The 24,546-nt window shown below is 57.3% G+C and overlaps 1 protein-coding gene across 2 annotated transcripts; it reads left to right on the top strand.

Moving 5' to 3' along the window:
- Window positions 1-5,441: 5,441 nt before the first annotated feature.
- Window positions 5,442-23,454, top strand: Sgta (small glutamine rich tetratricopeptide repeat co-chaperone alpha). 2 transcript variants are annotated; one of them, XM_059252117.1, is made up of 12 exons: window positions 5,442-5,565; window positions 14,020-14,155; window positions 15,507-15,613; window positions 15,756-15,843; window positions 16,710-16,809; window positions 17,659-17,763; window positions 18,496-18,634; window positions 18,989-19,051; window positions 19,778-19,815; window positions 21,157-21,249; window positions 21,361-21,480; window positions 22,505-23,454. In XM_059252117.1, exons 2-11 carry the CDS (start codon window positions 14,056-14,058, stop codon window positions 21,476-21,478), a joined length of 951 nt encoding a protein of 316 aa, XP_059108100.1. In that variant the 5' UTR covers window positions 5,442-5,565; window positions 14,020-14,055; the 3' UTR covers window positions 21,479-21,480; window positions 22,505-23,454. The 2 variants fall into 2 exon arrangements, with proteins under 2 accessions (XP_059108100.1, XP_059108099.1); XM_059252116.1 differs by lacking the exon at window positions 5,442-5,565 and having other exon boundaries at window positions 15,759-15,843.
- The last annotated feature ends 1,092 nt before the right edge of the window (window positions 23,455-24,546 follow it).

Consider the following 24,546-nt stretch of genomic DNA (forward strand, 5'->3'; position numbering starts at 1 on the left):
CCTGGCTTCTCTTCTGTCTTTCTTTTTTTCTCCCGTGCTGAGTGTGATAGCACACACCTGCAATTCCAGCGCTAGCTAAGTAGAAGCGGGCCAACCTGCAACCTGCAGGGGGGTAGCCTGGGCTATGTACCCTGTCCGGGGGGGGGGGGGCGGAATAAAAACTTAAATGAATCATCCCTGGTGATACGTCAGTGTCTTTCCGTGGTGCTGGAGCCCACTGGATTCGCAGCTCCAGGGGTCCTGACGTCCTCACCTCCGCAGGCACTGCGTGCACGTGGCGCGCATGCACACAAACCTAAACAGTAGCTTAGGGAGGCAGAGGCAGGCAGATCTCTGAGTTCGAGGCCAGCCTGGTCTATACAGAAAAACCCTGTCTCGAATAACCAAGAAGAAGAAAAGTAATTTAAAGGAGACAATTCATTTTAATTCACAGCTCACACCACAGGCCCAGGGGAAATTAAGTTATTAGGAGCTTGAAGCAGTAGGTCACAGCACGTCCACGGTCTGGAAATGGCAGCGCCTGCATGCTAGTCATCCGCTCGCTTCCTCGATTTTACACAGGGTCCCTGCCCAAGGCGTGGGCTGTCCAGTCTTTCTCCGTGATGTCACCAAGAAAATGCCCCCAGGAAGGCACAGGAGCCACGTCCGCAGGGACTCAGATCCAACCAGATTGACGGGTTACACTGACCATCATGGGTACCTACAAAAGGAAGAAAGAAAACAATGCCATCCTGGAGCTGTGCAGGTAGATCTGCAGGCCCCGGCACCCACAAAGGGCAACAGGAGGGGCGGTCCTGGAGCAAGGCTGAGGTCACACCACAGAATCTGCAGGCTCTGGCTCTAAGTGAGGGTGTAGAGGAATCTTAGAAGTTCTTATTAATAAAATCAAACCTGAGGCCAGTTATTGGGGTGAACGCTGGAAGATCAGAGAAGCAGAACAAGCCACAGCTTCCTCACCTCGCCGGTTCCTCAGCTGATCCTGTTTCCTCAGACTGGATGCCTCTCAGTCCTCATCTAGAATGAATCTCAGCTGAACTGTGCTGCTCAAAAGCCTGAATGCTTTTAACCAGTCAAAAGCTTCTAGTTTCTGGTCCTCACGCCTTATATATCTTTCTGTTTCTGCCATCACTCCCTGGGATTAAAGGCGTGTGTCACCATGCCTGGCTGTTTCCAATGTGGCCTTGAACTCACAGAGATCCAGAGTGGTTTCTACCTCTGGAGCGCTAGGATTAAAGGCGTGAGTGCCACCCTTTTCTAGCCTCTGTATCTAGTGGCTGTTCTGTCTCTGACCCCAGATAAATTTATTAGGGTGCACAATATTTTGGGGAACACAATACCACCACATGAGAGTTGTTTTTTTGTTTTGTTTGGTTAGTTTTGGTTTGTTTTTTGAGACAGGGTTTCTCTGTGTAGCTTTGTGCCTTTCCTGGAACTCACTCTGTAGTCCAGGCTGGCCTCGAACTCACAGAGATCCGCCTGCCTCTGCCTCCCGAGTGCTGGGATTAAAGGCGTGCACCACCACCGCCTGGTCAGTGAGGGATTTTTTAAAAATTATCTTTATTTTATGTGTATGGTGTTTCACCTGGGTGTGTGTATGTACATCGCAGGCATGTCTGGTGCCCCTAGAGAACAGAGATGTTACAGACAGTTAGGAAGCACCATGTAGGTGCTAAGAATTGAACCAGGGTCCTCTGGAAAAGCAGCCGGTGCGCTTAAGCACTGAGCCATCTCTTCAGACCCTAAGTGGTAGTGATACAGAGTGGAGAGCGACCTCCACCTCGGGCTGCCACATGAATGTTACCGTGCTTCAACACACAGGGTGCATGCAATGCACACACAACACAGGACCAGTGTGAACACCGGCTGACAAGGGGCCCTTGGAAGCGGGTTGGGGGCCCCCCGGAAGAGCTTGTGGGAGTCAGTCCTCTCCCATCAACATGTGGGTCCTGGGAACCGAACTCGGTCTTCAGACTCGGTGGCAAGTGCTTTTACCCTCCCAGCCAAGGCACCTTGGCGACCCTGACGTGTGTGCTGGCGTGCGTGTGCATGAGTGTGTGTGGCCACACGCGCGTGAGTGTGTGCCTGCGTGCGTGCGTGCATGTGCGTGAGTTCGTGCGCGAGTGTGTGTGAGCGTGGGTGTACATGTGTGTACATGTGAGTGCGTGCGTGTGTATGCCTGTGAGTGTGTGTATTTGTGGATCTGGTATTTTGTCTGCTGCACCACCACCTGCATGCAGTACTCATAGCAGCCAGAAGAGGGCGCCTGGAATTGGAGTAAACAAATGGCTGTGAGCCCCCTTGTGGGTGACTTGTACCGGGTCCTCGGGAAGAACAGCCAGTGCTCTTCAGTACTGAGCCTTCTCTCTACACCTGCTGCGTCTTTATGTGTTTGTGTGTGTGTGTGTGTGTGTGTGTGTGTGTGTGTGTGTGTGTATGTGTGTGTCTGTGTGTGTGTGTGTCTGTGTGTGTGTGTGTCTGTGTGTGTGTGTGTGTGTGTGTGTGTTTGAGGCAGGGTCCATCTCCAGAGTGTTGCAGGCATGCATTTCCACACCTGGTGTCTGCAGCTCTGGGAATGGAACCCAGGGTTTCCTATGTGCTGGGCCAGGGCTCCACCCACTGAGCCCCTATCCGAGGTCATTACAGGAACTTCAGCACTGATGGGCGGGTTCTGTATCACACCGGGGAGCTCTCATCCCTCCTGGTTTTCTCTGTGTGCATGTGTGCGGGGGTGGCATTTAAGATGTGGTCTTAAATGGTCTTAATGGTCTCTTTGAGCACAGGCTCAAAGATCAGCCTCGGCCTTCCCCTGTGCGCCTATGGGCCTCAGTGTGGGACTTTTCCCCATTGCTTGAGAATTTTCATCCTAGTCTGTACTCATGTCTGCTGTTTCCCTGTGTGTGTCTTTTTTCTTTTCCTTTCGGATTTTTCCATTTCTCAGCTGTGAGGAATCAGTGCCACACCGTCACCGTCCGCAGCCTGAGGAGGCCCTCTCATCTTTCGGGACTTGGCTACAGACTACACAGAGATTCACGACTTGGGAGTTCATGTAGCAGAGTTGGGTGTGGTGAGGTGATGTGATATGGACCATCGTGGGGGGAGTCTAGGCGGGGTGTGAAGCCGTCCACATCACACCCACAGTCTAGGCGGGGTGTGAAGCCGTCCACGTCACACCCACAGTCTAGGCGGGGTGTGAAGCCGTCCACGTCACACCCACAGTCTAGGCAGGAAAGGAGGCTGTCCACATCACACCCACACTCAAGAGCAGAAAGACGATTGAAGACATCTTCCCTTGCGTGTTTCCCCTCGCCCCCTTCCTCCTTTTGTTATTTTGTTATTCACTCCCACTTCCTAGGGAATGTTGCCACCATAGTTCTAGCAGGTTTCTCAGACCGCCAGCCCCCAGATCATGACGCACAGACTCATCATTAGTTACTAACGCTCGACCTTAGCTTAGACTTGTCCCACTAGCTCTTATAACGTATTTTAACCTGTTCCTCTTCACCTACGTTTTGCCTCCGGCCTTTTACCTTTCTTCCATTCTGTATGTCCTACTCTGTGTCTGGCTGGCCCCAGCATTTCCCTCTCTCTCTCTCTTCCTCCTACTTATTCTCTCTGCCCTCTGCTAGGTCAATCAGGTGCCTTAGGCAGGCAAGGTAACATAGCAACACATTTTTACATAATTAAATAAATGCAACCTTATCTTTATATTATTAAACAGATGCAGCATAAGCAAATGTAACACATCTTTGCCTAGTTAAAGTAATATTCCACAACACAGTGGGCTGGTCTTCTCAGATGACTTAGTTTTAATCAAGACAGTTTCCCACAGATAGGCTCCCAAGCCAAGATGATCTAGATGACTCATGCAGACTCTTATTTTTTTTGTGTGTTTTTTTTCGAGACAGGGTTTCTCTCTGTAGCCCTGTCTGTCTTGCGATTCACTCTGTAGACTAGGCTGGCCTAGAACTCACAGAGATCCACCTGCCTCTGCCTCCCGAGTGCTGGGATTAAAGACATGTGTCACCACCGCCCGGCTTCATGGAGACTCTAGCTAAGTGATTCTAGGTTGTGTGAAGTTGACAGTTAAAACTAATCTGATGAGGGGAAATCAGAAGTCACAGAACGGCAAAGGGGGCTAGTTAAGTTTGTATCCTTTCCCTGTAAATGGAGCTTTTGGTGAGATTCCTAGAAAACATTATGTTTTCAGTAAGGAAGGAAGAAAAGCTTTAAACAGCTGATAGTTGCCCGGGAATTCTCTGCTAGAGATGACTTCAGCTGGATGTGTAGGTGACAGGGTCCTCTCTGAAGTCCCTCCAAGGTGCCTGGCTTTTCTATCCTGCCTTACCACACACTTCAAATCTCTAACCAACCTAGGACACTCAGTTTGGAAATCATAACCACACCACATTGATGCTGGTGGGTGTGTACATAGGGGGAATGGCAGAAGCCTGACATCGCACACAGTACTTGGAGGCTGATGCAGAGGGATTGCCATACATTTTTTAAAATTTTTGTTCTTTTGTTTTTCGAGACAGGGTTTCTCTGTGTAGTTTTGGTGCCTGTCCTGGATCTCGCTCCGTAGACCAGGCTGAACTCGAACTCACAGAGATCCTCCTGCCTCTGCTTCTCGAGTGCTGGGATTAAAGATATGGCCACTATTGCCCATGGGGACTGTGATGCTTTCAGGCCAGCCTGGGCTACACAGTGAAATAAAGAGGAGAGATAGCTCAAGAGTTAGGAGTTGAGTTATACATGCAAGCTGGGGGTGGTGGCGCACGCCTTTGACCCCAGCACTCGGGGGGGGGGGGGGGGGGGGGGCAGCGGTGGGCGGATCTCGGGGTTTGAGACCAGCCTGGGCTACAGAGTGAGACCCTGTCTCGAAAACCTAAAATTAAAAAAAAGCCCTTACATTTCCTGCAGACAACTCAGGTTCGCGGGGGTCCGGCGCTGCGGTGTCCGCAGACCCCGCACTTCAGGCACACACAGACACACGTACAGTTAAAAACTGAAGACAGCCTTAAAAAGGCACCAAATGCAGAAGGAAACGGGGAAACAGCTCGCTCAGTGGTTAAGAGCGCTGGGTGCTCTCCCAGAAAGTGGGGTACGCCTGTCCTCCTCCGGCCGTTCCGAGGGGGATCGGGGTTCAAGGCCGGTCTGCGCGGGGGAGACAAGAAAAAGTAAACAAAAGGAAAACGCACAGCAAGTGAGCAGCTCCGACTGGGGCCCGGACGCAGGAGCTGCACCACGTGACCCGCGTGGCCCCGCCCCGGACCACGTGACCCGCCCCGGACCACGTGACCCGCCCCGAGCCGGGCCCTCCGGCGGCCCGTCAGGCTGACTTCCGGCCTTCCGCCGGCCTCCGAGGTCAGTTTCTCCGCCGACCCGGTAGTGCCCGCCTCCGTGGGACGTCACTTCCGCGTCGGCACTCTGGCGCACGCGCAGCAGGAGAACACGGAGGCCATGGGTTTCCTCTGCGCAGGCGTCCTGGGCTCGAGGGCGGGGCCTGTCGGCGCCGCGGTGCGCAGGCGCAGCCGTCGGTGGGTCGGGGCTTCGGTCGGCTGAGCGGTGAGTCGGGGGTCTCCGCGGTGCCCCGAGGGCAGCGGGGCCGGCGGCCCGGGTTGCGCGGCGCTCGGCAGCCTCCGAGGCGAAGCTGGCTCGGGGCCCGCACGTCTGCGCCCCGCCGGTCACGTGAGCGGGCGGCAGCGCGGGGAAACTGAGTCAGGCGGCGTCCCCTGTGGCTCTTCCTCCGGAAGAGGCCGGCGTCCGGGTGTGGGAGGTCCCCCCGGGGCCCCCCCGGGTCTGAGGTGTCATCCCAGCTTCGCCGCTCACCACCCTGCTGACCTTGCTGCGCCTGTTCCCCGCTCAGAGCCTCAGTTTACCCCCTGTGTACAGTGGACATCGTCTCCCCTGTCCGTCCCAACGGTGTTGGCGCTTGTCGGGCGCCAGGGTAGGCAAGGATGTGGGTGAAGGGCAGAGGCCTGTCTGCCTGCTGTGCACACTAGGGCAGGTCGCTTGCCCTCTCTGAGCAGCTGTAAGGCAGGTGTGCTGGCACACTTGCGGTGCCAGCACTGTGGAGGCTGAGGCAGGAGGATCGACTTGAGTTCCATGCCAGCCAGGACTATATACTTTGATTAAAAAACAAAACAAAACACCAACAACCAAAAACAAAGGCCCTAAACAGCAGCCCAGCTCCCTACAAGCCGGTATTGCCTTTGGGAGGGTGAGGCAGTTGGATCACTGGGAGTTCAGGCCCAGCCTGGGCGACTACCGAAGAAGTTACGTGGACCCCAACGTGAGGCCAGTTGACTTCAGTTTGTTGAGACGGCGTCTATGTGTTCCTGGCTGGCCTCGAACTCAGTGTGTAGACAAGGCTGGCCTCCGACCACCGCACCCGGCATCATAATTAATTTTGGAAAGGATGTTTCCATAGGCAGTAGGTTAGTTGTAAACGGGGGTTGCTGGCTGTCGTCCCAGATGTGGGAGGCAGAGGCAGGTGGATCTCTGAGTTCGAGGCCAGCCTGGTCTACAGAGCGAGTTCCAGGACGGCCAGGGCTGCACAGAGAGACCCTGTCTCCACAAACAAACAAGGAAATGAAATGGCAGCGGCAAACCAAGCAAGTCGACTGAAGTTGTCACTGTCTCTGTCCGTCACCTGGAGGGTAGGTGACTGTCCCCGAGTTTCCTGTCAGCCTTGGTAGCGGGGCTGGGAGGACCCGGGGTCCCACCGGTTCATCTGCTTTGGTCTGTTCCCGTCTCCGGTGATTTGTTTGAGTGATTTTAACTTTCCCTGGCTGTTCTTGTCCCCGGAACCCTGGGCAGTGTTTGGGGACACTTGTGCGTGCTGTGACTGAAGGGACGTCTGACTTCTGACACTGAGTGACGGTCAGGCATGGTGTCCAGAATGAACGATGCTCCTGTAGGGGTGGGGAAAGAGCTCCATGAGTGAAGTGTTTGGTGCAAGGATCTGAGTTCGATTCCTTGCCTACCCGTGTAAAAAGCCACAGTGGTGGTAGGTCTTGTAATCTCAGTGCAGGGGGCCAGAGATAGGTGGGTCCCTCTGGATACCAGCCTTGCCTTGTCTTTCAGCCTCGTCCCAGGGCCAGACACTGTTTCTTTTCTTTTTGGTTTTTTTGAGACAGGGTTTCTCTGTGCAGCCCTGACTGTCCTGGAACTCACTCTGTAGACCAGGCTGGCCTCGAACTCACAGAGATCTGCCTGCCTCTGCCTCCGAAGTGCTGGTGTTAAAGGCAAGTGCCGCCGCCACCGCCACCCAGTTAGTTTCTAAAAAACGAGGTAGCACCTGGAAGAAGGACACCTGGGTTGATGGTGTGTGAACACACTCGCACACACAAATGCAGGAGTGCGCCAGTAATGAAGCATGCCTATAATGCCAGCACTCAGGAGGCAGACCCTGGAGGGGTTGCCTTAAATTTGAGGCTGGCCTGGGCTACACAGTGAGCTCTAGTGTTAAAACAAAACTCTAGCCCAGTGACTCCTCATCATTGAGGTCCCAAGATTGTGTGCGCACCCAGGTTTTTTTTTTTTTTTTTTTGTTTTGTTTTGTTTTGTTTTGTTTTGTTTTGTTTTGTTTGTTTTTGGTTTTTCGAGACAGGGTTTCTCTGTGTAGCTTTGCGCCTTTTCCTGGAACTCACTTGGTAGCCCAGGCTGGCCTCGAACTCACAGAGATCTGCCTGGCTCTGCCTCCCGAGTGCTGGGATTAAAGGCGTGCGCCACCAACGCCCAGCCGCACCCAGTTTTGTGGGGTAAAGGATTGCCCATGGACTCTGCACCCTGGAGCCGCTGTCCGTGGTCCCAGCCTCTGCTTCGTGGCTGGGCATCATCTCCAGTGAGCTATTCCAATCCCTTCCTGTTGTTTTCTTTTGAGACACGATCTCCCTCATCTCAGGGCTTCCTGTGTGTGGGTGAGCACTGCCCACCAAGACCCAGGCTTGTGGCCAAGCTCAGAAGTTGCCACACTGACCTGGCTTGTGGACTTATTGGTAGGAGTGGGGATGGAGACAGGCAGAGACATAGTCTGTAGCCTAGGCTAGCTTTTTTTTTTTTTTTTTAATTTATTTTATGTATGAGTGCTCTGTCTGCAGGTACGCCTTTCTACATGTACACCTTTATGCCAGAAGAGGGCATCAGATCCCACTGTAGATGGTTGTTAGCCATCATGTGGTTGCTGGGAATTGAACACTGGACCTCTGGAGAGCAGTCAGTGCTCTTAACTGCTGCACCATCTCTCCAGCCCCCAGGCTAGCTTTATACTCTGGCAATTGTCCTGCTAAAGCCTCTCATGTGCTGGGCTGACAGCTTGAGGCTCAGGCCTGACTGGAGTTGGAGGACAAGCCTTGCCTGTCCAGTGATCCAAGTGTGCGCTGCACATGTTAGCTGGGTGCCCAGAAAGTTCTGATCATGCCAAGGACTGAAGCCAAGCACTATCTTAGCACTTCCTGGCAGAGAGCTGGTCACCTCTGGCCCACACCACACACCAGCCACCCTGTGAGAGCCTTGCTCTGTCTTCTTGGTCCTCGTTTTTATATTTGAAACAGGAGTTCATATAGACCAGGCTGCCCTCAGACTGTATAGCTGAGGGTGACCTTGAACTCCTGATCCTCCTGCCTTCACCTCCCAAGTGCTGGGATGATGGGTGTGTGCCACCATGCTCTACTCTGTTTAGTTTTCTTTTTTTAAAGAGTTGTTCTTGATTATGTACATACGTGTGGGTGTGTGCAAGTGCATGCAGTGCCCCTGGAGGCCAGAAGAGGGAGTTGGCTCCTGGAGCTGGAGTGACAGGCGGGTGTGATTGGCTCATCTAGGTGCTGGGAACTGACCTCCTACAACAGTAGTGAGTGCGCTTAAGCCGTGAATGTCTCTACCCCTGCATTGTCTTCCGAGGGTGAAGCCCAGCTGGCTTTGAACTCACACCGCCTCCTGCTTAATCTCCCGAATGCCCTGGCTCTGTTGTGTTTCTATAAGGAAACCAGTGGCCCAAAAAGGGGGCCGTGCTCCTCCAGAGACTGGATCACATGGCTTGGAGACTGGCCCTCTCAGCTTGCCATGTGCCGCCCGTCCACCGTGGTGTGGATGCTGCCTGGAGTTTGGGCCCAGGAGGCACTCTGGGGTACATAGCCCGAGATGAGGCCTGAGGCTGCCTCAGGTTTGGGAGCAGGGTAGCTCTCTGATAGAGACCGAAAGCTTTTATCTGGTGTAGGGGACGGGCCCCCTTGAGTTTCAGGAGTTTGGAGTAGTCCCCTGCCCCTTTCCCCACAGCCGGTGTGCATGCAGGGTTTGCCAGGGAGCCGGCGAGGGCCTTCATGTGTGCTGTGACATCTGCTTGCCCTGCAGACGGACACGGGCTGTGGTCTGGGGAGCTGCTGTGTGGGGGCTGCATTTAGCATGGGGGGAGGCTGGGTAGGGCCGGGGGGGGCTCACTGCTGTGGGGGGGCTGCATTTAGCATGGGGGGAGGCTGGGCAGGGCCGGGGGGGGGGGCTCACTGCTGTGGGGGGGCTGCATTTAGTATGGGGGGAGGCTGGGCAGGGCTGGGGGGGGGAGGCTCACTGCTTTCTTCACCGTATATGTCCTGGACATGGGTATAGGGGAGGAGAAACACTTGTGAGCTCTGCTCTGCTGGGTTTGGGTTCGTTTTATTTCACTTTGAGACAGGCTCTTACTGTGCAGCCTTAGCTGGTCTGGAACTTGCTATGTAGACAAGGCTGGCCGCAGGGCTTTTTCAGTCTTCTTCCCTTGAGAACAGGGTACCCCTGACCCTGGAACTAGGTTGGTGGCCACAAGACCCAGCCATCTTTCTGTCTCCACTCATGCCCTGGCACCAGGGTTACCCACACACATGACGAGAAGCAGCCATTGGGTGGGTGCTGGGGATCTGAACTCAGGGCCTTCCCTACCCAGCAGGTGCTGTGCCCATGCGGTCACCCTAGGTTTGGGTTTTGATTCTGAGATGAAGGTGTGAGCAGGTGTGGCAATGCACACCCATCGTGTTAGCTAGTGAGCTGGGTCTGGTGATACGTTAGCGCTGCAGGGGGTGGCATTTGAGGCGAGGGATGGTGAATCTGAGGCTGCAGGCCACACTGTGCCTCAGAAAGAAAGGGGAGAATAGAGAGAGGTGTTGGACTGCTCACCCAGGAGCACCCTGGGACTTTGTCCTGTTTCCCGCCCCCGCCCCCCCATCCCGTGCTCTGCAGACCAGACTGAGCCTGGGTGGTGGGCAGCTGCTCTCAAAGTCCACACTGTTCTGGGAGAATAGGCCTTTGAGAGCCTCGTCCCTCAGCCAGAGCCTTCCCAAACCATTTGTGCCTGGGCTGTGAGAAGTGGAGCCTCAGGGCTGCAGAGGGGGGTCAGTGGCTGCCAGATGCTGGACAGCCGGGGGAGGGAATTCGTGGCCTAAGCATCATTGATTCACAGCTGGGTGAGTGATGAGAGCCGCGTGAGCCATGACAAGAACAGGAGCCGTCACTGAGGGACTGTGGCAGGCACTAACGTCCCCTCCTGGTGGTGACAGTACCTGCTCGGCCGTTTTCTAGTCCAGGCATACCAAGTGCCACGGAGGACAGATGTTCTCTGCGGGGGGATCCTGGTCCCCACCCTCTCCACACGTCCTGGTCACACAGCTCTGGAGGAAGGATGGGGGGACAGCTCAGCCTGGAGCAGGCAGGCTGTTCGCCTGTGTGGGGGGTGACCACACGAGCTCTCATGCAGAGGCCCCCACACCACGTCCTCCACACCACGTCCTCCTCGGTGACTCTCCACCTGCCAGTGAACTCCAGAGATCCCCGTCCCCACCCCAGCGCCGGTTACAGTGCGTCACAATGCCTAGCTTTTACATGGGTGACGGGATTTGAACTCAGGTCCTTGTGTTTGCAGAGCAGTAAGCACTACACACACTGCCATCCCCCAGCTGTGGTTTTACAGTGCCATCCGTACATGTGTGGGTGCTGTGGTGTTATTGCAGACATGGAGGTGGAGGACAGCTCAGGAGTCTGTGGAACCCGGGATGGAATTCAGTTTGCCGCTCTTGACAAGCACCCTTACTCACTAAGCCATCTTATTGCCCCCGGTCCTATTTTTATTCAATTATTTGTCTTTGTGTTTTATATTTTTTGGTTTTTCAAGACAGGGTTTCTCTGTGCAGCCCTGGCTGTCCTGGATCGCACTCTGTAGCCCAGGCTGGCCTCGAACTCACAGAGATCCTCCTGCCTCTGCCTCCCGAGGGCTGGGATTAAAGGCGTGCACCACCACCTCATTTGTTTAACGAGTCAGAGTCTCACCATCGCCCAGGCCAGCTTAGAACTTGCTCTCCTCCTGCCTCAGCCTCCAGAGTGAGGATGAGAAGTGGCTTCACCGTGTCTGGCAGGCGGGCCTGGAGTGGATGTGTGGAGACCAGGCTCCCCTTTGGGACAAGCTGGAGGTCCTGCTCGGCCTCCGGCTTCTGGGGTGCACAACCTACCGCCGTGGTTTGGTCCCTGGCTTGCGTCCCTGGCGGCCCGTTTGTCCTTACAGTCGGAGGTCTGAGCCAGCTGTGGTAACAGCGGGTTCTCCCCTGGTGCTGGTGGGGCGTGGACGGAGCCTACTCTTGGAGTCCCAGAGCTTGGGGGGCTCCTTCTGAGAGGGGATAGCTGTTGCAGGCCTACTTCATCTTTGTCTTCACACAGTCGCCCCCTGTGGGGGTCACAAATATATTCACCGTATTAATGTTTTGAGAATAGGGCCCCAGGCTTTGGACATGCTGGGCAAGAACTTGGGACTGAGCGGTACCCCCTCACCTGTGGAATTTAAAGGTGTATCTGTGTATTTGTGTCTGGCTAGCTAGCCTGCCAGCAGAGGGTGTCATATCCCTGGGGCTGGAGCTACAGGTGCCGTGGGTACTGGGAACTGAAGTGTGACTGAGCCCTCTCCTCGCCCCGTATTTATTTACTTATCTTGAGACAGGGTCTCCCTGTGTGGCTATGGCTGGCCTCGAACTCACAGAGATCCGTCTGCCTCTGCCTCCCCAGTACTGGGAATAAAGGCGTGCGCCACCACTTTCAATCCCAGCCCTCAGTCTACTCAAACCGACCTTGAAATCAAGGTCATTCTCTTGCCTCAGCCACCCAAGTGCCAGTACCACAGGCTTGTGGCTCCTGCCCTGAATCCCTCCCTGAATCAGGACCCTCCTGACCTCACTTTAACCTGATCACCTCCATAAAGACCTCGTCTCCAAAGACAATCATACTTGGGCTTGGGGGTTCAGGGTTCTCCATGTAGAGGTCATAGGGACAGTGTATTTGCTTGTGGGTTCTGTGGCCATGGGTACCAGCCTGGGAGCAGTCCCCCACAGTGCTGGCTTCGTGTGTGTTAGCTTGAGATTGACCCTGCCCCTCTCAGGTCTTGGTCCAAGACCGCCTTCTAGAATGTTCTTCCAGGTGCTGTTTGACCAACTGGTCTGGGGCTGGAAGCATGGCAGAGTGCCAGTCACCGTGGTGCAGCTGGCACATGTGTCCTCAGGCCGGGGTGTCTGGGTCCAGCAGGCACGTCTGGAGGGCTTGGCCAGTGGCCAGGACCCCACCACTGCTAAGAGCAAGCCCTCTGTCCTGGGTGCCCAGGAGGAAGGTCACAACAGAAGGGGCCTGCTGTGCGCTGGGGGAGAGACGGGAGAGCCAGGCCTGCCCACGTGGTCTTGGTCAGTGGAGAGGACAGACGGACGGTGTAGAAAGGCCATGGGCCCAGGCAGGCCTGGCCAGCTGTGGTGTCTCAGATCTGCTCAGGCACAGGCAAGGGCCACCCAGCCTGGGGCTCCCAGCCACAAGGGACATCCTGCAAGGCCTCAGAGGGACGTGCCCCACACTGCCTCCTCCATCCAGGATCTGGGCACTCCCCTCTTACCCACCACCTATGAAGACCTGCTGGCCCCGCCTTCAGTGACAGGAGGAGACTGAGACTCGGGAGACTGAGCTGGTCTCTGGAGGTCCCACAGTGCTGTCAGTCTGAGTCTGTGCTGAGGAATCATGGCATCAGGGACAAGTGTGGCCCCGCTGTGGCCAGGGACTGCCCGTGAAAGTGCAGTGGCTCACTGTGTTGTTTCTGTCAACCCCGCTTTACAGGTGTAGCAACTGAGGCTCTGAGGTGGAGCTTAGAGGTCAACAGGGCATCTGGCTTATTGGTGTTAAGAGTCACATGACCTTTCCATTACATTCAGGGCCTGGGTGATCACATGTCAAGTGCCAAAACTCTAGGCCAGCTTCTGCCCAGGACTGGAGAGCACAAGTCTGACTGACATGGCAGAAGCCGCTGTCTTCCCCCTGCCCTCCCCGCCTCCGGGGCTGTCGCTACCCTGGTCCCTTTGCTGTGGCCTCTGTCATACAGTGTCCGCTGTGGTGCCCGGGGCCAAACACCATCCTCTTTGAGGGTTCCTGTCAGGGTTGCCCAAGCTCATGGCTCCCTCGGGGACGTAACCTGGGTACCCTGCCCCAGAGAGACTGAGCTCGGTGCTACCCCCAAACATTACCTGGGCCGAGTCCCCCCAGGGTGGTCAGGAATGCCTGTCCAGCTGTCCTCTGCAGTCCAGAGGTGTCCTGGTGGCACCATGCAGTGTGACCAGGTGTCGGGGACAGGGGCTGGTGAGCTGAAGCACCTGCCGAGCTCTGGGTGTGTGTGTGGGTCAAGGAGTAGACACCTCAAAACCCTGGGCTCCCCGAAAACAGCCGTGCTCACTGGGCCCTGGGAGAGGCCGCACGGATTGGCGGGCACACTGCAAAGAGGTAAATTGAGGAAGGAGTGCCTGGAGGCAGCACTGTTAGCTCGGGTCATGCTCTCCGTCCTGTCCTGTGAGACAGTCATTTCCGTAGGTCTGTGACCCCATGCCGTGGTGTCCCCAGCTGTCACAGGGGCAGATAGAAGGTTCTGCGCAGTGGCCTTGACACTAAGACTGGCTGGTGCTCTTGGACCAGTTCTGGTCACGGCCAGAGTCAAGGCAGGTTTCCATCCCTGCTTCCACATCCTGCACTTTGTCCTCACAGATCCCGAGCAAGCAGCGTTACCTCACCAGCCTCGAGATGGACAACAGGAAGCGCCTGGCCTATGCCATCATCCAGTTCCTGCACGGCCAGCTGCGGCATGGTGGGCTCTCACCTGATGCCCAGGAGAGCCTAGAGGGTAGGTGTGCCTTCTGCCAGCCTGTCTGGGCCCAGGACACCCCAGCCTGCCAACCAGAGAAGCCAGAGGCAGCCAGCATGCATGCCTGGCCTGGGCGTCTGTCCCCTTCCTTGGCCCCTAACAGGGGAGAGTAGCAGGTGCCCAGCACTCCACTGGTGCCCTGGGTTCCTGTCCTGGAGCTCGTGCTGTGCACTGAACTGTCATCTCCCTGCTGGCAGCCGAGGTACAGTTCCGTCCTCCTCAGCCTCCCAGACGCCAGCGTCCAGCCTCCCTGCCCATCCTTCCCCTCTGCTCCAGGAATACCACGCCTAGCAGAAGACAGTGGTTCCTGGGGCAGCCTCAGTGGCTAGTGGGCTCCCGTGTGGCCTCCTGTGCCTTTCTCGTTGTATGGCACTATTCCTGGGAGATGTGACAAGGGACTGTTCACCTCAGATGGGGGACTGATGATAAACCAAAATGCAGACACCACCAAAGCCCAGCTTGTAAGCCAGTGAGTCTGGGGCGGGGGCGGGGGGGTCACTTACAGCAGCAGAAATGACTCCAAGACAGCTGCGTCACCAGAGCCCACCCCGTCAGGGGTGGCTGCTCCCAAGCTCTGACCCAGAGTGCACCACACAGCCTGCAGACAGCAGAGTGGCCAGACAGTGTCCTTTCCCAAGGTGCCACTGCTCAGAGGCTTCCTCTCAGCCAGCTCACCGGCAGCGTGAAGTGCCAGTCAAAGCTAAGACCAGACCTTGAGGGCCGGCACGACAGTTTGTCCCCAGGAGTGGCAGATCCACAGCGTGTATACCACCCTGGGGAAGGGTGGCTGCCCCAGGGCATAGGGACACAGAACTATCCTCTCCAGGGCAATTTGAGCTGTTCCCAAGGACAGGTGTTAGGGACAGCCCTTGGGCTGATGTCTCGGGTCAGGCCGAGCCTCAGCATTGTGACCCCACAGAGGGCATGAGGTCACCCAGCTCAGGCCTCCTGTGTGTGCCTCCTGCTGCCAGGATGGGCCAGTGTGTCTGAGGCCGACTGGAGTGCAGGTGCTGGGCCGGGCTTTCGGGTACATGGGTGAAGACACATGAGTCCTGCACTGGGCCTCAGTGGGTAGAGCACGCAGCCTAGCTTGGGTGACGTCCTGGGCTCAAACCCGGTGTGGTGGTGCTCACCTGTTCCCCAGCACTCGGAGTGGAGGCAGGAGGATCAGGGCTTCTGACCCATGCTTGGCTATGTAGAGTTTGAGGGCAGCCTGAGCTACATGAGACTGTCTGGAGAAAAAGGAAAGTAGCAGAGCTTCCTGGGGGCTCTGCCTGGTGCCTGGGGGCCCTGCACTCCCTGGAGGCCAGCTGATCTCCCTCCTGTACAGTTGCCATCCAGTGTCTGGAGACCGCCTTTGGGGTGACGGTGGAGGACACTGACCTCGCTCTTCCCCAGACCCTGCCAGAGATATTTGAAGCGGCCGCTGCCAGCAAGGTGAGCTTGGGCTTCCCGTGACCGCACCGTGATGGCAGTGTGCGGGCATTTGGTGCTTCACCAGGTCGCCCAGCCGTCTGAGCTGGGTGGCGTCCTGTGAGGGCAGGTTTGGCTGGACATGACGGGATTGTTTTATCTCTAGCAGGAGATGCCACAGGACCCGAGGGGCTCTGACAGGACACCACCCTCTGAGGAGGATTCCGCTGAGGCAGAGCGCCTTAAAACCGAAGGTGAGGGAGACAGCTGTCCCATGGGAACCTCTGCATGGGGCCAAAGGCTGTGGTCAGTGAGGTGGCTGGGGGGAGCGGTGGGGGTGCTTTTGGAAGTGCATCTGTGGGGTGCTGGAGGGATGGTCAACAGTTCACACGCACTGTTCTTGCAGGGGTCTGAGATAGGATCTCAGTATACTTATGAGCAGCTAGCTCACCGCTGGTTCTGGGCCCAGCTCTGGGGCATCCAGTGCCCTCTTCTGGCCTCTGTGGGTATTTAAAACAATAATAATAAAATAAAATAAAATAATAAAAGAGTCCAGTGTGGTGGTGCACACCTTCAGTCCCAGCACTCTGGAGGCAGACGTAGGTGAATCTCTGTGAGTTCAAGGGTAGCGTGGTCTGCAGAGCGAGCCTGTCTCAGAAACCCAAAGAGAGGGAGAAAAACTGCTTGTTAGCCCGTGTGAACCACGGCTTTCAGGAAAACCTCCAGAAGACACATGCTCGGGCAGACCACAGCCCCTGTATTGCAATCCATGGCTTCCAGAAGGCGGGTGGCCCTACCTGTCCCTGGCTCTGCACGGGATGCACTCGGCTGGAAAAGGAGCCCGTGCAGGCTGGATTCTTGTCACCCAGACACTGCAGTGGGCCGGCCCGTGCCCAGCATGCGTGAAGCTGGCTTTCCTCCCCAGCACCACGTTTCCCAGGCACGGTGTCACACCTGTCGTCCCAGCACTGGGGAGGTTGAGGCAGGAGTTGGCCGCATCATAAGTCTGGGCCACCCTGGGGTGCATGACCCCTTACCTGGAAATAAGTCCCCGTGTCATCTGGGCGTGGGTTCTCCCTGCTAGGGGTGGATGGCAGCATGGGCTCCTCTCACCCTGCAGGTAACGAGCAGATGAAGCTGGAGAATTTTGAGGCGGCTGTGCACCTCTATGGAAAGGCCATTGAGCTCAACCCCTCCAACGCCGTCTACTTCTGCAACAGGTACTGGTCTGGCCGGCGGGCACGGTGGTAGCCGTGGGGACCTCGGCCGCATGGACTGCGTGCTGAACTGTGGCTCCGAGTGAAGAGCGGGCTCAGGCAGTCTCCCAGGGTGTACCGTTCGAGGTGGCAGATTCTCCTACAGGACAGAGCTGGGTGACAAGTGCAGCCTGCACCACACAGCTGGAGACTCACATGTCCTTGTCCACGCTCTTATTTTCCTCTTGAATTGTTCTTCTCATTATCTGAGGCAGGGCTTCACCTAGCCCCATGTACCTCTCAAGACCTGTGGTCCCAGTGGGGGGAGGTAGAGTGTAGAAGCCTCTGTCCCCTGTGAGGAGGCCCGAGTGTCCCCTGTGAGGAGGCCCGAGTGTCCCCTGTGAGGAGGCCCGAGTGTCCCCTGTGAGGAGGCCCGAGTGTCCCCTGTGAGGAGGCCGAGTGTCCCCTGTGAGGAGGCCCGAGTGTCCCCTGTGAGGAGGCCCGAGTGTCCCCTGTGAGGAGGCCCGAGTGTCCCCTGTGAGGAGGCCCGAGTGTCCCCTGTGAGGAGGCCCGAGTGTCCCCTGTGAGGAGGCCGAGTGTCCCCTGTGAGGAGGCCGAGTGTCCCCTGTGAGGAGGCCCGAGTGTCCCCTGTGAGGAGGCCCAAGTGTCCCCTGTGAGGAGGCCGAGTGTCCCCTGTGAGGAGGCCTCTGTCCCCTGTGAGGAGGCCCGAGTGTCCCCTGTGAGGAGGCCCGAGTGTCCCCTGTGAGGAGGCCGAGTGTCCCCTGTGAGGAGGCCGAGTGTCCCCTGTGAGGAGGCCCGAGTGTCCCCTGTGAGGAGGCCCGAGTGTCCCCTGCTAACTGTCCCTCTCCCCAGAGCCGCAGCCTACAGCAAGCTGGGGAACTATGTGGGGGCCGTGCAGGACTGTGAACGCGCCATTGGCATCGACCCAGGCTACAGCAAGGCCTATGGCCGCATGGGGTGAGTGCGGCCAGCAGCTGGCACTGTGCTGTGTGCCCAGGGTCAGGACCAGGTTCCCCCAGCGGCCTTTTCAGTCGCCATTTGCTAGAGCAGCTGCAGCATGAGGAGACTGGATGCCTGTGCTGTGTGCTTAGTGTGGAGGCAGGTCGTAGGGGTGAGGTGACGGGCCAGGTGCCCTCCCCACAGTCCGCAAGATGGAGGTCTGTGTCCCCATCCCCCTCTTCTTAATTTCAGCTTTTATTTTTATTTTGGTATTTTGAGACAGGGTTTCTCTGTGCAGCCCTGACTGGATCTCACTCTGTAGACCAGGCTGGCCTCGAACTCACAGAGATCCGCCTGCCTCTGCCTCCTGAGTGCTGTGATCAAAGGCGTGCGCCACCAGCACTGACCGCCCCATCCCTTTGTTCTTTTGGGTGACCAGCCTCAGGCTCTCCAGGTCCCCTCATAGTAGTCTCAGATGTGGCCTCGGGCTTTGTAATGGAGAGTGGGTGAGACTTGTCACCCAGGAAGGGCCACTGGTATCAGCTCCTGGTGCCAGGAACACGCATAACCTCCCACCCGTCCCTGGAGGCTGAGGAACGACCTCCGTGGAGCCCTTCCCCGTGTTGGTCTCTGTCCTTACGCGACTTCACCCTCGTTTCCCGGCCTTGGTCCATACAGCAGACAGGGCAGGGTTGGCACTGGGTCCCGTGGGCCCCCACTGTGGCTCACCTGGCACACTCTTGTCCCAAGCCTTGCACTCTCCAGCCTGAACAAGCATGCGGAGGCTGTGGCTTACTACAAGAAGGCCCTGGAACTGGACCCTGAGAACGACACCTACAAGTCCAACCTCAAGATTGCGGAGCTGAAGCTGCGGGAGGCGCCCAGTCCCGTGAGCCCATCCCACAAGAGGGTGATGGGGAGGCATCTGGACCCTGTTCTGGGGGCACACGGGGCAGAGCAGGCCACACTGGGCCGTGTGGGTCATAGAGGAGCTGGGGACATGCAGCAGGGACCCTCCGTGGTCCGTGTGATGGTGACAGGTGTGAAGGCCACAGACAAGGTGGAGGGTGCAGGGTGCAGGCTGCCCAGGGTTCACAGTGACAGGCAGCTTGTTGGGGGCTCCTGGCAGGACCCTCCCTGAATGGTGTAGAGCCTCCGAGACCTTGAGGGCCGTGGCCAGTCGTCTTTCCCCCAGAGTGGCCAGCCTGGCTCCAGACACCACTAACCGATGCTTCTCCTTCAGACGGGAGGCGTGGGCAGCTTGGACATCGCCGGCCTGCTGAACAATCCACACTTCATCACCATGGTAGGCACACGCCCTCAGCCCCTCTGCCACCCAGGCCCGGGTTCCCGCCCCAAGCCTGCCTCCTGGTGAGGACTCACGGGGCAAGGGCCCCAGGTGCCCACTGTAGGGTGTACACGTGGTGTAGCGTGCCAGCTGGGGTCCCTGCAAGGCCATCTTTCTTCTTCCTAGCTGTCCTGCGTGTCTCAGCCACGTCGTGCTGTGGGCCCTGCAGCCTCGGCCAGTAGGGGTTGGTTGAACGCCCACTCTGACTCTGTGGGCATGCCCTTTGGAGAGGGGTGTGGGCTGTGCCCCACCCTTCTGCCAGCCACACTTTGTGAAAAAGCTTCATTTGCTCGGTCCAGGGGTCTCCAGAGGGCAAACATGGCCGTTTGGGGTTGAGCGGTGGTTTTCACCTTGAAAGGCTCAACTCAACTGGGCATGATGGTGCAGGCCTGAGAGCCAAGCACTGGGACGCTGAGACAGGAGGATGGCAAGTTCTGGACCAGACACTGTCAGAACATGATGGGAGCTGGGCACGGCTCTGCGGTGACCTGGGCTGCATGAGGACCGGAGCCCTGGGCATTGCATAGGAAGGAATTGGTGTCAAGTGGGAGACGGCAGGAGGCAGGGCACAGCCGTGGGAGGGGGCATGTGCGTCCATCCCTCCCTCCCTCCGTCCGTCCGTCTGTCGGGGAGGTCAGTGTGGCGGGGCTCAGCCTCCTGATGTGTCTGCCTTCTCTTCTCTAGGCGTCCAGTTTAATGAACAGTCCCCAGCTGCAGCAGCTGTAAGTCACGCGCTCCTGCTGCTCTGCCTCTGCTCAGGGCGGCGGCCTTTTCCTTCCTTTCCTACTTTCGTTGTGTGCGGGTGGGTTGCTGCCTGCGTGTGTTTCTGTGCACCACCTGTGTGCATGGCCCAGTGAGGCGGGAACAGGGCGTCGGATCCCTGGAACCGGAGTTGTAGATGGTTGTGAGCCGCCATGTGGGTGCTGGGAATAGAACCCAGGACTTTATGAGAGCGGCCAGTGCTCTAACCAAGAACATTTCTTCATCTCCTGTTACAATTTTTTTTTTAAATAAGAGAAAGCCGAAGTTGCTTCTTTTGTTTGCTTGTTGGGTTGGCTTTTTGTATAAGAGAAATCCAAAGTCTACTTTAATATTTATGTTTGAGGCCGGGTCCTGCCATGCAGCTCCAGCTGGCCTGTAGCTCTTGATGTAGACCAGAGTGACCTTGAACTCAGAGTGCTGGATTAAGTGTGCTATGCTGCCTATCCTAGAGTTTGTTCTTAATCAAGAAAGGCCGGGTGTGGTGGTGCATGCCAGTAGGATTTGCTGAAGGATGCGGAGGCAGGAGGATCATGAGTTCAAGGCCAGCCTGGGCCACACATGCCTTTGGTCCCAGCACTGGGGAGGCAGAGCCAGGAGGATCTCTGTGAGTTCGAGGCCAGCCTGGTCTACAGAGCGAGTTCCAGGACAGTCAGGGCTACACAGAGAAACCCTGTCTCGAAAACAAAACAAAACATGAAAACAAAAAACACGCAAAAAAGAAACTGGGTGGTGTTTGTGGCCGTCATGGTGTCACACAGCTGTTGCTACTGTCTGCCTATAGAGCCCCCGTCCCCATGAGCCATCATCCCAGCCTCTCCCCAGATCTCAGCACCCACAGACTTACCTCTTGTGGACATTTCCCGTCATGGTCTGCCTTTCGCTGAACAGAGTCCTTGGGGTCCCTTTGTGCTGTGGGGTGTGTCAGAGCCTCCTGTTCAGGGCTGTGTAATATTTCAGTCTGCCATGAGCCCTTTGTTCTGACTGCCGTCAGCTGCGCTGCTGTGGACGCGATGGCACAAGGCTCATTCCCGGAGCCCAGGGCCAGCTCTGTCTTGCTAAGGAATTTCAGTGGCTGATTTTACACTCCAGCCCTACAGGACTGTGTCAGCCTTGTGTCTGTGTGCATTGGTGCTGCTGGCTCACTCCCCATGGGGCGTCGAGGTCTCCTCTTGCTGTCATGGCAGACACCTGAGAGGAGGGGCCGTGACTGGGAAGGGCCCCTCACCTGACCACGGGCGTCTGTGGGTCCGGGGAGGCAGAGGGCGGCGCCCGGGGCTGTGTGCTCGTCCTTTCTCCTGCAGGATGTCGGGCATGATCTCTGGCGGCCACAACCCCCTGGGCACCCCAGGCGGCAGCAGCTCCTCGCAGAGTGACTTGGCCAGCCTCATCCAGGCGTGAGTGTGCTGCTGCGAGCCGTGGGGGGCTGGGGGGGCCGTGGGGGGCTGGGGGGGGCTGGGGGGGCTGGCGGGAGGGGGAAGCACAGTCGGTCTCCTGCGCATCCACAGGGGCCAGCAATTCGCACAGCAGATGCAGCAGCAGAACCCAGAGTTCGTGGAGCAGATCCGGAGCCAGGTGGTGCGCAGCCGGACACCCAGTGCCAGCCACGAGGAACAGCAAGAGTGACGGTAAAGCCGCCAGTGTTGCCTGGGCGTCCTGCTTGTCGGCACCGCCAAGAAATCCCCAGATTTCCTGTCTGCGTGGGAATTAGTGAAATTGACCAGTCACCCGGCTTTTACCTTTTTGTCCCTTTTTATTGCAGTAGTGCAGATGAACCCAGGGCCCAGTGGGTTCAGGGCCACGCCCCCACCCCCTCACGGGGGTTCTAGGTGGGGCTCCACCCTGACCACGCCCCCACCCCCTCACGGGGGTTCTAGGCGGGGCTCCACCCTGACCATGCCCCCACCCCCTCACGGGGGTTCTAGGCGGGGCTCCACCCCGACCACGCCCCCAGACCTCACTGGAGGATTCTGGGCGGGGCTCCACCCTGACCACGCCCCCAGCCCCTCACTGGGGGATTCTAGGCGGGGCTCCACCCTGACCACGCCCCCAGCCCCTCACTGGGGGATTCTAGGCGGGGCTCTACCCTGACCACGCCCCCAGCCCCTCACTGGGATTCTAGGCGGGGCTCCACCCTGACCACACTCCAGTCCTCTTTTTACTCCTTTATTCATGTCTTTCTTGTGTGCCTGGGCGCGCATGCACAGTCATGGCCACCCTCAGGTGTTGTCCTCAGACCCCACAGCCTTTGAGCTGTCACTGGCCTGGAGTTAAATTGTTAAGTTCTCCAAGCTGGGAACTTCCCTCCCCATGACTGGGTTTGCTGGCTCATTCCATGGCGCTTGACTGTTTACATGACTTCTGGAGGCTGAACTCAGGTCCTCGGGCGTGGGAAGTCAGCACCTGGCAGACCGCGCCATCCCCCAGCCCTGATCCTGGTTAGGTTTTTGATCTCAAGTTGCCAAAGCTGTCCGCAAACTCCTGATGGGCCCCTAGAATGCCGGGTAACAGGAGTGTGCTACCACATTCAGCTGCCCGTGGTTCCTCTGAAGCCAGAGTGCCCCTGAGTGTCCCCTCCGCCCTCCCTTGCCAGGCCAGGTCTGGTCGCGGCCCTCACCGCCATGACCTCACCGCCCTGACTTCTGTCCGCAGCTCCTCTGGGTGGTGATCCCATCGCGCCTCGGGCTCCTGGTGTCTTAGCGTTTTCTACGTCGGGCTGCCCAAGAGAGAAACTGGACCTGCATGTTAAGACGGACTTGTCCCCTGTTTCCCTTCACCCCCACTTCTGTTTTTGTATTCCTGCCGCCCCACGCCTTCCTGGAAGAGAGTCAGCCAGAGAGCTACACACCAGCACCCGTTCCTCCAGCACCTAGGGAGGCTGCGTGGTGGGGCACGGGGAACCCCACCCTGCCTGGTTTAAAGGGACTTCAATAGTTGACTCTCAGCCCCCTAGGAAGCGTCCACTGCCAGCCCCAGCTGGGCGCCAGCGTTCTGCGCCCACACGTGGGTTGCAGGTCCCAGCAGGTGCCCCTGCTTGCCTTATCCCAGTGACCTATGCCCACAGGAGAGGCCTGTGACTTGTGCCTCGCTTGTGGGCTGTCCATGTCTCCTCCCCCTGGCTTCCCTCCCGTCTCCACAGCTGTCAGCCAGTCCTAATTTTGTGTCTAGTCCAGCTCCGTCCTCAGTCTGGGCAGAAGACACAGACATCCTGCCCGTCTGCCCTTCTGTCCTCGATCTCAAGGGAATCCAACGTCTCTGGGTTTAGCAGGCAGTTTTGGGGTGTTGGCCCCCAGGCCAGACCATGTTCTCAGCCCTGAAACACCCACCAGAGCCATTTTTGTTGAGGGGCAGTCTGTTCAGTGAGGGAGGCCGTAGGATATCCCCACATCCGCTCTCAGCCCTGGGAGTGGGAGGTCAGATGGCAGGGCATCTGAACCAGCAGTGGGTCATGATGGCGTCAGGCTGTGTGGCAGGTAGTGTCAGCTTGTGTGTTGTAGGTAGCCAGTAGGAAGATGGGCCCCGCGGCCAGCGCTGCCCACTTGTAGGGCACAGTAGTGCCCACGTGGGCACAGAACACCTGGGTAATAAAGAGACAAGGATGATGCTTGGCCTCTGGTGTCCGCCTGAGTCCCACTGACGTGACAGCTAATGTACCATCTCCTGGAGCAGGCAGTCTGTCCGTCTGGTACACAGACATGGTGAGGCCCCTCAGATAGGACACACGGGGACATCTGGGTTAGAGCTGGGCATAGGCTAGTGGTGGGTCTGTGGGGATGTGGCCTGCACCCATGGGAACTAAGGTCCTGCCCTCTGACCTGAGGCCCAGCCATGCAGTCAGCAAGCTCCCTGTCCCTTCCCCACTGTCAGCTTCCACAGGTAACAGGAAACAGAGTCGGGTCAGGGAGGCTACGGGAGGCCGGGCAGGCCTGCGGGTCCATGTCTGGGGCCACAGGCTCACTGAGGCAGGTGGTGTCAAGGGACCCTGCCTTCTGGGGTCAGTCTCACTGTGTGTTTCTGTGTAGCCCCAGAGAATGGCCTCGGCCTGTTCTGTAGTCTGGGGGTGAGTAATCCCCAGGGCTGATCACATGGTTCCCTATGTTGGTGACCATGTCTTTGGGTTGCAGTGGTGAGCATTGGAGGGGGAACATGATGACAGCCACCCCAGAGCTGAGGGCGTTGACGTCCACCTCTGTGCCTGTTAACACTACATAGACAGACATTCTCTTCACCCTCTGAGTCAGCAACCATGATCATTTCATTTTTATAATCAGCTGGGCATGGTGGTGTGGGCCATTGATCCCAGCACTCAAGAGGCAGAGGCAGACAATCACTGAGTCCAGGACAGCCAGGGCCACACAGAGAAACCCTACCTTTAAAAAAAAATTGTTTTGCTGAGTGGCGGTGGTGGCGCACGTCTTTAATCCCAGCATTCGGGAGGCAGAGGCAGGTGCATCTCTGTGAGTTTGAGGCCAGCCTGGGCTACAGAGCGAGATCCAGGACTGTTAAATAGAGAAATTTTGTCTCAGAAAAGTAGGGGAAAAAAAAGTTTTGGAGGGTGTGTCCATGCCCCACACCCATGGGGACGTTAGTCAGTTCTATCCTGTGGGTCTCAGTGATGGAACTAGGCCCATCAAATTTGGTGGCTTAGGCCCTTACCAGCCCAGCCGTCATGGCTAGTCCACTCTTGAGAACTT

The sequence above is a fragment of the Peromyscus eremicus genome, unplaced genomic scaffold, assembly GCF_949786415.1.
Source record: "Peromyscus eremicus unplaced genomic scaffold, PerEre_H2_v1 PerEre#2#chr22_unloc_1, whole genome shotgun sequence".
NCBI lineage: Eukaryota > Metazoa > Chordata > Mammalia > Rodentia > Cricetidae > Peromyscus > Peromyscus eremicus.

Coding starts and splice junctions, on each gene's coding strand:
- Sgta (XM_059252117.1), top strand. CDS start 14,056: ATGGACAACAGGAAGCGCCTGGCCTATGCCATCATCCAGTTCCTGCAC. Junction 17,764..18,495: donor AAGGCCTATGGCCGCATGGG/GTGAGTGCGGCC, acceptor TCTTGTCCCAAG/CCTTGCACTCTCCAGCCTGA. Junction 19,816..21,156: donor AGTCCCCAGCTGCAGCAGCT/GTAAGTCACGCG, acceptor TTTCTCCTGCAG/GATGTCGGGCATGATCTCTG.